A 16,456-nucleotide genomic window follows, 5' to 3' on the forward strand; every position below is an offset into this window, starting at 1 on the left:
CCTTCATTACTGGTAGTGAACTCCCTCACACTTACCTATAAAGAATATTGAGGAGTTTGACTCCTTCATTACTGGTAGTGAACTCCCTCGCACTAACCTATAAAGAATATTGAGGAGTTTGACTCCCTCATTACTGGTAGTGAACTCCCTCACACTTACCTATAAAAAATATTGAGGAGTTTGACTCCCTCGTTACTGGTAGTGAACTCCCTCACACTTACCTTTAAAGAATATTGAGGAGTTTGACTCCCACATTACTGGTAGTGAACTCCCTTACACTTACCTATAAAAAATATTGAGGAGTTTGACTCCCTCGTTATTGGAAGTGAACTCTCTCACACTTAATAGAATATTAAGGAGTTTGACTCCCTCATTACTGGTAGTGAACTCCCTCACACTTAAAAGAATATTGAGGAGTTTGACTCCCTTATTACTGGTGGTGAACTCCCTCACACTTACCTATAAAGAATTTTGAGGAGTTTGACTCCCTCGTTTCTGGTAGTGAACTCCCTCACACTTACTTATAAAAATATATTGAGGAGTTTGACTCCCTCATAACTGGTAGTGAACTCCCTCACACTTACCTATAGAGAATATTGAGGAGTCTGACTACCTCATTACTGGTAGTGAACTACCTCACACTTAATAGAATATTAAGGTGTTTGACTCCCTCATTACTGGTAGTGAACTCCCTCACACTTAAAAGAATATTGAGGAGTTTGACTCCCTCATTACTGGTAGTGAACTCCCTCACACTTACCTATAAAGAATATTGAGGAGTTTGACTCCTTCATTACTGGTAGTGAACTCCCTCACACTAACCTATAAAGAATATTGAGGAGTTTGACTCCCTCGTTACTGGTAGTGAACTCCCTCACACTTACTTATAAAAATATATTGAGGAGTTTGACTCCCTCATTACTGGTAGTGAACTCCCTCACACTTACCTATAAAGAATATTGAGGAGTTTGACTCCCACGTCACTGGTAGTGAACTCCCTCACACTTACCTATAAAAAATATTGAGGAGTTTGACTCCCTCGTTACTGGTAGTGAACTCCCTCACACTTAATGAATATTAAGGTGTTTGACTCCCTCATTACTGGTAGTGAACTCCCTCACACTTAAAAGAATATTTAGAAGTTTGACTCCCTCATTATTGGTAGTGAACTCCCTCACACTTACCTATAAAGAATATTGAGGAGTTTGACTCCTTCATTACTGGTAGTGAACTCCCTCACACTTACCTATAAAGAATATTGAGGAGTTTGACTCCTTCATTACTGGTAGTGAACTCCCTCGCACTAACCTATAAAGAATATTGAGGAGTTTGACTCCCTCATTACTGGTAGTGAACTCCCTCACACTTACCTATAAAAAATATTGAGGAGTTTGACTCCCTCGTTACTGGTAGTGAACTCCCTCACACTTACCTTTAAAGAATATTGAGGAGTTTGACTCCCACATTACTGGTAGTGAACTCCCTTACACTTACCTATAAAAAATATTGAGGAGTTTGACTCCCTCGTTATTGGAAGTGAACTCTCTCACACTTAATAGAATATTAAGGAGTTTGACTCCCTCATTACTGGTAGTGAACTCCCTCACACTTAAAAGAATATTGAGGAGTTTGACTCCCTTATTACTGGTGGTGAACTCCCTCACACTTACCTATAAAGAATTTTGAGGAGTTTGACTCCCTCGTTTCTGGTAGTGAACTCCCTCACACTTTCCTATAAAGAATATTGAGGAGTTTGACTCCCTCGTTACTGGTAGTGAACTCCCTCACACTTACCTATAAAGAATATTGAGGAGTTTGACTCCCTCGTTACTGGTAGTGAACTCCCTCACACTTATCTATAAAGAATATTGAGGAGCTTGACTCCCTCGTTACAAGTAGTGAACTCCCTCACACTTACCTATTAAGAATATCCTTCATTACTGGTAGTGAACTCCCTCACACTTACCTATAGAGAATATTGAGGAGTTTGACTCCCTCATTACTGGTGGTAAACTCCATGATTTTATCCAGGAGTTCAAGGAGGAGACGGGAGAAGTTGGAATCAAAGTTGCCGATTGTTCGTTCAAAATTCTCGTTCCTTACCAAGTCATCTACATGCTCTGACAATACCTGAATGTATCCAGTAAACAGATTATATTAATTAAATTATCCCTCAATAACTTCTACACACTAAACACTGAATATCAACCCTATAAGGATTCCTTGCAATTGTTACCAAACACAAAAAACTAATCAGTTGGTTTGTTCTGCAAATATAGCTCTGGCCCAAGAACATTGCTTGCGACTTCTTCATGTCTATTCCCAAGAAAATTGTTAAATTAAACAGGTTTCATGTGAATTTTCAAAAATATTTTAACACAAGTTTACAAATTAAGGTCCAACCTTGGCCTTTTGTTTGTGTTTTTCAGTTGTTCGTGACCTGTCCCTGCTCCCAGAATCCCCCAGTAAGTCATTCATCTGAACCTCTGTTGTGTGACCAAGTCTCTGGAAAACAACATTTATTTAGTCATTTGCAATCTTAGTTTTAAAATTTACTAATGTTAACACTAATTAATCAAGGGCAAACCCAGCTGCGGTAAATACTTTTGCAGCCACTCCCCTGGGTAGAAAGCAGTACTCTTGCCCAATAATAAAGCACACAAGAACATGCCTGAGATGGGGCTCAAACATAGGACCTCTTGAATGAGAGGCAGTCACATACATAAATACCATTCAAAAATCACTTATAGATGTAATTTTTTTTTTTTTTTAAATGCATATGATGTTTAACAGCTCTGCATAAACCTTTGTTTTACTTGGTAAAAAAGTGAATAAAACACATTAGAACACCATGTTTATGTGGGCGCATGCAATCTGATGCACATTATTTCCTTAATTTACGCTCTGCATGAGGATCTGAGGACGGCCCATACAAGGTAACCTTCTCATGTTTTTTTCGTCAATCCGGACGTTTTTTTCATCAGACTATCAGTAGCCTACTTTTGAATTTATCCAGTATTCATGAGGTATCAGTAGCCTACTTTTGAATTTATCCAGTATTCATGAGGATATTCAGTTTGGAAATTTAGCTTGAATCTGAAAGTCAATTTGTGAAATCTAAAATAGCTCAATCAGTAGAACTTCTTGAACAAAATGAAAATTGCCAATAGCACTTCCAATTCTTGAGCATAATAGAAAATGCTGAGTAGCGTTTCTAACTGTCGAAAATAATGAATATTGCCAGTAGTGCTTCCAATTCTCCAGCATAATGATTGTGGCCAGTAGAGCTTCCAATTGTCGAACATGATGAATATTGCCAGGAGAACTTCCAATTGTCGAACATGATGAATATTGCCAAGAGAGCTTACAATTGTCGAACATGATAAATATTGCCAGGAGTGCTTCCAATTCTCCAGCATAATGATTGTGGCCAGTAGAGCTTCCAATTGTCGAACATGATGAATATTACCAGGAGAACTTCCAATTGTCGAACATGATGAATATTGCCAGGAGAGCTTCCAATTGTCGAACATGATGAATATTGCCAGGAGAACTTTCAATTGTCGAACATGATGAATATTGCCAGTAGAGCTTCCAATTGTCGAACATGATGAATATTGCCAGTAGAGCTTCCAATTGTCGAACATGATGAATATTGCCAGGAGAGCTTCCAATTGTCGAACATGATGAATATTGCCAGTAGAGCTTCCAATTGTCGAACATGATGAATATTGCCAGTAGTGCTTCCAATTCTCCAGCATAATGATTTTGGCCAGTAGAGCTTCCAATTGTCGAACATGATGAATATTGCCAGGAGAGCTTCCAATTGTCGAACATTATAAATATTGCCAGTAGTGCTTCCAATTGTCGAACATGATGAATATTGCCAGGAGAGCTTCCAATTGTCGAACATGATTAATATTGCCAGTAGAGCTTCCAATTGTCGAACATGATGAATATTGCCAGTAGTGCTTCTGATTGTCGAACATGATGAATATTGCCAGGAGAGCTTCCAATTCTCCAGCATAATGATTGTGGCCAGTAGAGCTTCCAATTGTCGAACATGATGAATATTGCCAGGAGAACTTCCAATTGTCGAACATGATGAATATTGCCAGTAGTGCTTCCAATTGTCGAACATGATGAATATTGCTAGGAGAGCTTCCAATTCTCCAGCATAATGATTGTGGCCAGTAGAGCTTCCAATTGTTGAACATGATGAATATTGCCAGGAGAGCTTCCAATTGTCGAACATGATGAATATTGCCAGGAGAGCTTCCAATTGTAGAACATGATGAATATTGCCAGGAGAGCTTCCAACTGTCGAACATGATGAATATTGCCTGGAGAGCTTCCAATTGTCGAACATGATGAATATTGCCAGTAGTGCTTCCAATTGTCGAACATGATGAATATTGCCAGTAGTGCTTCCAATTGTCGAACATGATGAATATTGCCAGGAGAACTTCCAATTGTCGAACATCATGAATATTGCCAGGAGAACTTCTAATTGTCGAACATGATGAATATTGCCAGTAGTGCTTCCAATTGGCGAACATGATGAATATTGCCAGGAGAGTTTCCAATTGTCGAACATGATGAATATTGCCAGGAGAGCTTCCAATTGTCGAACATGATGAATATTGCCAGGAGAGCTTCCAATTGTCGAACATGATGAATATTGCCAGGAGAGCTTCCAATTGTCGAACATGATGAATATTGCCAGGAGAGCTTCCAATTGTCGAACATGATGAATATTGCCAGGAGAGCTTCCAATTGTCGAACATGATGAATATTGCCAGTAGTGCTTCCAATTGTCGAACATGATGAATATTGACAGGAGAGCTTCCAATTGTCGAACATGATGAATATTGCCAGTAGAGCTTCCAATTGTCAAACATGATGAATATTGCCAGGAGTGCTTTCAATTCTCCAGCATAATGATTGTGGCCAGTAGAGCTTCCAATTGTCGAACATGATGAATATTGCCAGGAGAGCTTCCAATTCTCCAGCATGATTGTGGCCAGAGCTTCCAATTGTCGAACATGATGAATAGTGCCAGGAGAGCTTCCAATTGTCGAACATGATGAATATTGCCAGGAGAGTTTCCAATTGTCGAACATGATGAATATTGCCTGGAGAGCTTCCAATTGTCAAACATGATGAATATTGCCAGGTGCTTCCAATTATCGAACATGATGAATATTGCCAGGAGAGCTTCCAATTGTCGAACATGATGAATATTGCCAGTAGAGCTTCCAATTGTCGAACATGATGAATATTGCCAGTAGTGCTTCCAATTGTCGAACATGATGAATATTGCCAGGAGAGCTTCCAATTGTCGAACATGATGAATATTGCCAGTAGAGCTTCCAATTGTCGAACATGATGAATATTGCCAGTAGAGCTTCCAATTGTCGAACATGATGAATATTGCCAGTAGTGCTTCCAATTGTCGAACATGATGAATATTGCCAGGAGAACTTCCAATTGTCGAACATGATGAATATTGCCAGTAGAGCTTCCAATTGTCGAACATGATGAATATTGCCAGGAGAGCTTCCAATTGTCGAACAAAATGAATATTGCCAGGAGAACTTCTAATTGTCGAACATGATGAATATTGCCAGTAGTGCTTCCAATTGGCGAACATGATGAATATTGCCAGGAGAGTTTCCAATTGTCGAACATGATGAATATTGCCAGGAGAGCTTCCAATTGTCGAACATGATGAATATTGCCAGGAGAGCTTCCAATTGTCGAACATGATGAATATTGCCAGGAGAGCTTCCAATTGTCGAACATGATGAATATTGCCAGGAGAGCTTCCAATTGTCGAACATGATGAATATTGCCAGGAGAGCTTCCAATTGTCGAACATGATGAATATTGCCAGTAGTGCTTCTAATTGTCGAACATGATGAATATTGCCAGGAGAGCTTCCAATTGTCGAACATGATGAATATTGCCAGTAGAGCTTCCAATTGTCGAACATGATGAATATTGCCAGGAGTGCTTTCAATTCTCCAGCATAATGATTGTGGCCAGTAGAGCTTCCAATTGTCGAACATGATGAATATTGCCAGGAGAGCTTCCAATTCTCCAGCATGATTGTGGCCAGAGCTTCCAATTGTCGAACATGATGAATAGTGCCAGGAGAGCTTCCAATTGTCGAACATGATGAATATTGCCAGGAGAGCTTCCAATTGTCGAACATGATGAATATTGCCTGGAGAGCTTCCAATTGTCAAACATGATGAATATTGCCAGGTGCTTCCAATTATCGAACATGATGAATATTGCCAGGAGAGCTTCCAATTGTCGAACATGATGAATATTGCCAGTAGAGCTTCCAATTGTCGAACATGATGAATATTGCCAGTAGTGCTTCCAATTGTCGAACATGATGAATATATCCAGGAGAGCTTCCAATTGTCGAACATGATGAATATTGCCAGTAGAGCTTCCGATTGTCGAACATGATGAATATTGCCAGTAGAGCTTCCAATTGTCGAACATGATGAATATTGCCAGTAGTGCTTCCAATTGTCGAACATGATGAATATTGCCAGGAGAACTTCCAATTGTCGAACATGATGAATATTGCCAGTAGAGCTTTCAATTGTCGAACATGATGAATATTGCCAGGAGAGCTTCCAATTGTCGAACAAAATGAATATTGCCAGGAGAACTTCTAATTGTCGAACATGATGAATATTGCCAGTAGTGCTTCCAATTGGCGAACATGATGAATATTGCCAGGAGAGCTTCCAATTGTCGAACATGATGAATATTGCCAGGAGAGCTTCCAATTGTCGAACATGATGAATATTGCCAGGAGAGCTTCCAATTGTCGAACATGATGAATATTGCCAGGAGAGCTTCCAATTGGCGAACATGATGAATATTGCCAGGAGTGCTTCCAATTGGCGAACATGATGAATATTGCCAGGAGAGTTTCCAATTGTCGAACATGATGAATATTGCCAGGAGAGCTTCCAATTGTCGAACATGATGAATATTGCCAGGAGAGCTTCCAATTGGCGAACATGATGAATATTGCCAGGAGAGCTTCCAATTGTCGAACATGATGAATATTGCCAGGAGAGCTTCCAATTGTCGAACATGATGAATATTGCCAGGAGAGCTTCCATTTGTCGAACATGATGAATATTGCCAGGAGAGCTTCCAATTGTCGAACATGATGAATATTGCCAGTAGTGCTTCTAATTGTCGAACATGATGAATATTGACAGGAGAGCTTCCAATTGTCGAACATGATGAATATTGCCAGTAGAGCTTCCAATTGTCGAACATGATGAATATTGCCAGGAGTGCTTTCAATTCTCCAGCATAATGATTGTGGCCAGTAGAGCTTCCAATTGTCGAACATGATGAATATTGCCAGGAGAGCTTCCAATTCTCCAGCATAATGATTGTGGCCAGAGCTTCCAATTGTCGAACATGATGATTAGTGCCAGGAGAGCTTCCAATTGTCGAACATGATGAATATTGCCAGGAGAGCTTCCAATTGTCGAACATGATGAATATTGCCTGGAGAGCTTCCAATTGTCAAACATGATGAATATTGCCAGGTGCTTCCAATTGTCGAACATGATGGATATTGCCAGGAGAGCTTCCAATTGTCGAACATGATGAATATTGCCAGTAGTGCTTCCAATTGTCGAACATGATGAATATTGCCAGGAGAGCTTCCAATTGTCGAACATGATGAATATTGCCAGTAGAGCTTCCAATTGTCGAACATGATGAATATTGCCAGTAGAGCTTCCAATTGTCGAACATGATGAATATTGCCAGGAGAGCTTCCAATTGTCGAACATGATGAATATTGCCAGGAGAGCTTCCAATTGTCGAACATGATGAATATTGCCAGGAGAGCTTCCAATTGTCGAACATGATGAATATTACCAGGAGAGCTTCCAATTGTCGAACATGATGAATATTGCCAGGAGAGCTTCAAATTGTCGAACATAATGAATATTGCCAGGAGAGCTTCCAATTGTTAAACATAATGAACTTTGCCAGTAGAGCTTCCAATTGTTAAACATAATGAATATTGCCAGTAGTGCTTCCATTAGGACCATAATGAACATTGCCAGTAGAGCTTCCATTAGGGCGATAATGAACATTGCCAGTTGCGCTTCCATTAGGACCATAATGAACATTGCCAGTTGCGCTTCCAATAGGACCATAATGAACATTGCCAGTTGCGCTTCCATTAGGACCATAATGAACATTGCCAGTTGCGCTTCCATTAGGACCATAATGAACATTGCTAGTTGCGCTTCCATTAGGACCATAATGAACATTGCCAGTTGCGCTTCTAATTCTCGCGAAAAATTTGTAATGCTGAGCAGCACTTCCAATTGTGGAGCATAATGAATATTGCCAGCAGCGCTTCCCATTCTCCAGCATAATGATTGTGGCCAGTAGCGCTTCCAATTCTCAAGCATAATGAACAAGAGGCCCAAAAGGGCCTATGCTCTACTGGCATGGCTTTTGTGGTCATATCAATCCAGAGCATGTATGTATGGGTAAAAGCCAACAGACATATACTTTATGTTTTGTGTTTGGGTTACCTGAAAACGTAGCACGTTCAACATCTGAGCCCAGAAAGTATTGTAAGCAGATTAGTTGCATGAACTATTTTAATATATGCCAAGTAAAAGTCATCTGACAAAAAAAAAATGCTTTCAAAACTGTACTCTTAGTAAAAATTTCTGTAGTTTTTAAAGTTAAAAAAGTTGGTCAAAAGGTCAGTCAAGGGCATCCTAGGACAACATTGATCAATTTGAACAAACATTCACATCAATTGTGCTGAGATGGATGCACGAACACACAAAAAGATATTCAAACCTTTCCTGATTTATGTTTACCAAACCTGTGAACCCTGGGTGTGGCCAGTAATGACACCAGGTGCATAACTTAAACATTCACAACCAATTTTGTTAAGATGAATGTGCAAACTACAGAACTTAAAGCTAAAAAATGGCCTTTGGGCTTTCAACAAAAACAAGGCAGAGTAATTCACAAAATCAACTGCAGAAGCAAAAAGCAAATTGTCTCTCAAAATCCTAGACTTGCAAATTGTCTCCCTTAACTCTAGACTTGAATTTACATGTACATGTAAACTTGGCTAAAAATAGAATTCGCTCATGCAGATCTGGCTAAAAATAGAAAGCATTTCTTTAAAACTTTCATGGCCTATAATCTAGGCATTTATGGACAGATCTGGCTGGTTTTCGAAAGGAACCGAGCTCTAATGGATATCTATATACTGTACAAGTTTCATCGAGATACAATCAAAACTGAAGACTGTATCGTGTTCACAAGCAATACAGACGCACAACCGCACGGACGCACGACCGCATGGATGCACATACTACGTACACATTACCATCGCATAAGCTCTTCTGGCCTTTGGCCAGTAGAGCTAAAAATGGTGAATAGCGCTTCCGTTTGTGGACCATAATGAATAATGCTGAGTAGCGCTACCATTTGTGGACCATAATGAATAATGCTGAGTAGCTCTTCCAATTCTTGAGCATAATGGGAAATGCTGAGTAGTGCTTCCAATTGTTGAACATCATGAATATTGCCTGTAGCACATCCAACTCTCACGAATAATGGATAATACTGAGTAGCGCTTCTAATTGTCGAACATAATGAATATTGCCTGTAGGGCTTCCTATTCTCGAGCATAATGGATAATACTGAGTAGCGCTTCCAATTGTCGACCATAAGGCCACACCAAATTAATGTTTCATTCCACAGATTTTTTCCCAAAAGAATTGGAGCGAGGTGAACGAAAAAAAAATACAATTTTGTCAGATTTTATAAAACCCAAAGCGAGCGAAGAGTGAAAAATATTTTTTTTTCTAATGATCAATATAGATAAAAAATATTGTTCAATAAAAATTGCCCTTAAACCCATTTGAATGCAGTCTAGAACTGAACCTCTAATGTACATTGGGAAAATGTCCCAATACATACATTTATTCTTCAACTTATATAAATCTACCATTTGCAACTGTATTCAGACATTCATTAGGATTGATTTTGGATGTTTGAAAAATGATGTTTTAACCTGGCATCTTCAAACATCTGACTCCATATACTTCTAAATTTCTTGATTTAATTTCGTTTTGATAATCACAGTAAATGCAATGGAATGTGCTTATCGAAATGAAAAGTACAAGTGTATGTTCAGAGTTCAGTGAGATGTATTATCCTGGATTATGTTGTGAAAAAAGTTGAAATTAATGTGATAAACTTAAGTTAGGTTTACCTATTTTTTGGTCTATCCGGACCAGTGTTAATGTCGCTATTTGTGAAAAGATATTTGTTTGAAATTGTTGTTTTGTCAGAATTTGGTAAAAAATAACTCTGATACATCAATTTGGACCAAACAATGAAGCATGTTCTTGTTAAGTGAAGCTTCAGCATCAACTTCATAAGGTAAAATTGTGTTCACTTGTATTATGACATGAATCAAATAATTCTTCAATAATCAAGCCATTATTCATCATTCAGATTTCCATCCAAAAAAGAATCGCTAATAACTAGTCCACCTAAATGGCAGTCACTGAGTCTTTTGACAATTTTTTTTTACAATGGCAGACTCGAGACGTAGTTACAGGGATACATTAGAAATGTCAAAATAATAAAAAAAATTAGCCCTAATCGCTCATTATTGTAGCTACACTATGAACACTACCAGTATCAGATACACATGTTTAATTGCATAATTATTGATTCAATTAATGATCCTTTAGTGCATGAGATGATAAGCAATGACTTCCAGCATGGTCAAAATACATTAACTGTCAAAGATAAGAATAATTTTCCAAAATTGGAGCCACAGTGTTTATGCCGGAAGCCACCATTTTGATTGAATTTATTGAAACCAATGCTAAATCGATCAAAACAGTATAAAACACCACGCATTGGTTACTTCCCTTTACAAAAACACTCCAACTAGCGTAGAAATATTATAATTGATTATTTTTTCAGCCTTTAAATACATATTACTACAACAAATCTGGTTGGCGATAAAAATATAGGAGCAGCCACACGAAAAATTTTTTTTTTTTTTTTTTGCATTTTCAAAAAAATAGGAGCGGGAACTCCGTGGAACCAAGCATCAATTTGTTGTGACCTAATGAATATTGCCAGTAGCGCTTCCAATTCCTGAGCATAATGGATAATGCTGAGTAGCGCTTCAAATCTCGAGAATAATGAATAATGCTGAGTAGCATTTCCAATTGTTGAACATAATGAAAAATGCCAGTAGCGCTTCCAATCTAGAGCATAACTGACAATACTGAGTAGCGCTTCCAATTGTTGAACATAATATATAATACTGAGAAGTGCTTCCAATTGTCAAACATAATGAATAATGCCAGTAGCGCTTCCAATCTTGAGCATAATGGATAATGCTGAGTAGCACTTCCAATTGTTGTACATAAAGCATATTGCCTGTAGCAAATTCAATTCTCGAGCATAATATTGAGTAGCGCTTCCAAAAGTTGAACATAAAGAATATTGCCAGTAGCTTTTCTCCATGTCGAGCATAAAGGATAATGCCTCGTAAGTTTGAATCTCACCGAAAACAAATTTTTGGTCAATTACTTTTTTCAGTCAATGCTCCCATGGTAATTGTGTAGTGTTGAGAAATGTGTACAGGTGGTGCTAACTATGGTCTTTTTTAAAAGTTGAAATTACTCTGGAGAAAAATAAAACATGACAGAACATTGCACATAATGTGTATTCTTATAGACAGAGATATTCATAGCAATATTGTAAATCCATATAAATCTTATATGGATTTCCATGGTCCGCCATTAGATCTCTCCGCAAGCAAGGAATATCATGCCCTTTAGTCAGATTGCATGTGCATGATAAAGGAAAATTATCTCAATAATTTATTTATTTAAATAAATAACTTAATTTAAGATTTAAGATAAATATCAGTGAAGGTTTAACTAAATTCACTTTTAAATTTGTAGCAAGGATACACATGAACTACTGCATCACTACACATGAGGAATATGTTGATATCCATGCCCAATCTGAATCATTCACGAACATCTGAGACTAGGAAGATGAATTTAACAAAAAGAAAAGATAAAAGTTCAGAAATACAATTTACTCATCCTATGTACATGTAGATTACCGACATGGCTACAAGACCCTGTGCATGTAGATCACTGACATGGCTACAAGACCGTGTACATGTAGACCACTGACATGGCTACAAGACCCTGTACATGTAGATCACTGACATGACTACAAGACCTTGTACATGTAGATCACTGACATGGCTACAAGACCCTGTACATGTAGATCACTGACATGGCTACAAGACCTTGTACATGTAGATCACTGACATGGCTACAAGACCCTGTACATGTAGATCACTGACATGGCTACAAGACCCTGTACATGTAGATCACTGACATGGCTACAAGACCCTGTACATGTAGATCACTGACATGGCTACAAGACCTTGTACATGTAGATCACTGACATGGCTACAAGACCATGTACATGTAGATCACTGACATGGCTACAATACCATGTACATGTAGATCACTGACAAGGCTACAAGTCCATGTACATGTAGATCACTGACATGGCTACAAGACCATGTACATGTAGATCACTGACATGGCTACAAGACCTTGTACAGCTAGATCACTAACATGTCTACAAGACCTTGTACATGTAGATCACTGATATGGCTACAAGACCATGTACATGTAGATCACTGACATGGCAACAAGACCTTGTACATGTAGATTATTGACATGGCTACAAGACCTTGTAGATGTAGATCACTGACATGGCTACAAGACCATGTACATGTAGATCACTGACATGGCTACAAGACCTTGTACAGGTAGATCACTGACATGGCTACAAGACTTTGTACATGCAGATGTAGATCACTGACATGGCTACAATACCTTGTACAAGTAGATCACTGACATGGCTACAAGACCTTGTACATGTAGATCACTGACATCGCTACAAGACCTAAAGGTAGATAACTGACATGGCTACAAGACCTTGTACAGGTAGATAACTGACATGGCTACAAGACCTTGTACATGTAGATAACTGACATGGCTACAAGACCTTGTACATGTAGATAACTGACATGGCTACAAGACCTTGTACATGTAGATCACTGACATCGCTACAAGACCTAAAGGTAGATAACTGACATGGCTACAAGACCTTGTACATGTAGATAACTGACATGGCTACAAGACCTTGTACAGGTAGATAACTGACATGGCTACAAGACCTTGTACATGTAGATAACTGACATGGCTACAAGACCTTGTACAGGTAGATAACTGACATGGCTACAAGACCTTGTACAGGTAGATAACTGACATGGCTACAAGACCTTGTACATGTAGATCACTGACAAGGCTACAAGACCTTGTACATGTAGATAACTGACATCGCTACAAGACCTAAAGGTAGATAACTGACATGGCTACAAGACCTTGTACAGGTAGATAACTGACATGGCTACAAGACCTTGTACAGGTAGATCACTGACATGGCTACAAGACCTTGTACATGTAGATAACTGACATCGCTACAAGACCTTGTACATGTAGATAACTGACATCGCTACAAGACCTAAAGGTAGATAACTGACATGGCTACAAGACCTTGTACAGGTAGATCACTGACATGGCTACAAGACCTTGTACATGTAGATAACTGACATCGCTACAAGACCTAAAGGTAGATAACTGACATGGCTACAAGACCATGTACATGTAGATCACTGACATGGCTACAAGACCTTGTACATGTAGATCACTGACATGGTTACAAGACCTTGTACAAGTAGATCACTGACATGGCTACAAGACCTTGTACATGTAGATCACTGACATGGCTACAAGACCTTGTACATGTAGATCACTGACATGGTTACAAGACCTTGTACAAGTAGATCACTGACATGGCTACAAGACCTTGTACATGTAGATCACTGACATCGCTACAAGACCTAAAGGTAGATAACTGACATGGCTACAAGACCTTGTACAGCTAGATCACTAACATGTCTACAAGACCTTGTACAGGTAGATCACTGACAAGGCTACAAGACCTTGTACATGTAGATCACTGACATGGTTACAAGATCTTGTACGTGTAAATGTAGATCACTGACATGGCTACAAGACCTTGTATCTGTACAGGTAGATCACTGACATGGCTACAAGACCCTGTGCAGGTAGATCACTGACATGGCTACAAGACCTTGTATCTGTACAGGTAGATCACTGACATGGCTACAAGACCCTGTGCAGGTAGATCACTGACATGGCTACAAGACCTTGTACATGTAGATCACTGACATGGCTACAAGACCTTGTACATGTAGATCACTGACATGGCTACAAGACCTTGTACATGTAGATCACTGACATGGCTACAAGACCCTGTACAGGTAGACCTTGTACATGTAGATCACTGACATGGCTACAAGACCGTGTACATATAAATCACTGACATGGCTACAAGACCCTGTACATGTAGATGTAGATCACTGACATGGCTACAAGACCCTGTACAGGTAGATCACTGACATGGCTACAAGACCCTGTAGATGTAGATCACTGACATGGCTACAAGACCCTGCATAGGTAGATGTAGATCACTGACATGGCTACAAGACCCTGTACATGTAGATGTAGATCACTGACATAGCTACAAGACCCTGTAGATGTAGATGTAGATCACTGACATGGCTACAAGACCCTGCATAGGTAGATGTAGATCACTGACATGGCTACAAGACCCTGTACATGTAGATGTAGATCACTGACATGGCTACAAGACCCTGTACAGGTAGATCACTGACATGGCTACAAGACCCTGTATAGGTAGATGTAGATCACTGACATAGCTACAAGACCTTGTACATGTAGATGTAGATCACTGACATAGCTACAAGACCTTGTAGATGTAGATCACTGACATAGCTACAAGACCTTGTACATGTAGATGTAGATCACTGACATGGCTACAAAACCTTGTACATGTAGATCACTGACATGGCTACAAGACCCTGTATAGGTAGATGTAGATCACTGACATGGCTACAAGACCCTGTACATGTAGATGTAGATCACTGACATAGCTACAAGACCTTGTAGATGTAGATCACTGACATGGCTACAAGACCCTGTACATGTAGATCACTGACATGGCTACAAAACCTTGTACATGTAGATCACTGACATGGCTACAAGACCATGTACATGTAGATCACTGACATGGCTACAAGACCTTGTGCGTGTACATGTAGATCACTGACATGGCTACAAGACCCTGTACATGTAGATCACTGACATGGCTACAAGACCATGTACATGTAGATCACTGACATGGCTACAAGACCATGTACATGTAGATCACTGACATGGCTACAAGACCTTGAACATGTAGATCACTGGCATGGCTACAAGACCTTGTACATGTAGATCACTGACATGCCTACAAGACCCTGTACATGTAGATCACTGACATGGCTACAATACCTTGTACAAGTAGATCACTGACATGGCTACAAGACCATGTACATGTAGATCACTGACATGGCTACAAGACCTTGTACATGTAGATCACTGGCATGGCTACAAGACCTTGTACATGTAGATCACTGACATGGCTACAAGACCTTGTACATGCAGATGTAGATCACTGACATGGCTACAATACCTTGTACATGTAGATCACTGACATGGCTACAAGACCTTGTAGATGTAGATCACTGACATGGCTACAAGACCATGTACATGTAGATCACTGACATGGCTACAAGACCTTGTACATGTAGATGTATATCACTGACATGGCTACAAGACCTTGTAGATGTAGATCACTGACATGGCTACAAGACCGTACATGCAGATCACTGACATGGCTACAAGACCTTGTACATGTAGATGTAGATCACTGACATGGCTACAAGACCTGTACATGTAGATCACTGACATGGCTACAAGACCATGTACATGTAGATCACTGACATGGCTACAAGACCTTGTACAGGTAGATCACTGACATGGCTACAAGACCATGTACATGTAGATCACTGACATGGCTACAAGACCCTGTACATGTAGATCACTGACATGGCTACAAGACCTTGTACATGTAGATGTAGATCACTGACATGGCTACAAGGCCTTGTAGATGTAGATCACTGACATGGCTACAAGACCCTGTACATGTAGTTCACTGATATGGCTACCAGACCTAAGTTTATCACCTCATATGAATCAAAGGACAGGAAGTTAAGAAAACAACAGTTACTGCTTACAATTTTATATTTATAATGCACACATGCCATTTTTGGCATATTTATAGTATCAATATGGTTAACAAAACAGAG

General features: G+C 39.3%; 1 protein-coding gene across 4 annotated transcripts in view; it reads right to left on the minus strand.

The window, feature by feature from the left end:
- LOC128238200 (gamma-tubulin complex component 2-like) overlaps positions 1–16,456 on the minus strand; it is a 61,449-nt gene that overhangs the window by 8,272 nt on the left and 36,721 nt on the right. For all 4 annotated transcript variants that reach the window (XM_052953835.1, XM_052953837.1, XM_052953834.1 and 1 more), the window contains 2 exons: positions 2,404–2,505; positions 1,967–2,130 (listed from right to left, as the gene is read on the minus strand). In XM_052953835.1, the coding sequence (XP_052809795.1) occupies positions 1,967–2,130; positions 2,404–2,505 (266 nt within the window). The remainder of the gene's footprint in view (positions 1–1,966; positions 2,131–2,403; positions 2,506–16,456) is intronic.

Source organism: Mya arenaria, chromosome 6 (assembly GCF_026914265.1).
Source record: "Mya arenaria isolate MELC-2E11 chromosome 6, ASM2691426v1".
NCBI classification, from domain to species: Eukaryota; Metazoa; Mollusca; class Bivalvia; order Myida; family Myidae; genus Mya; species Mya arenaria.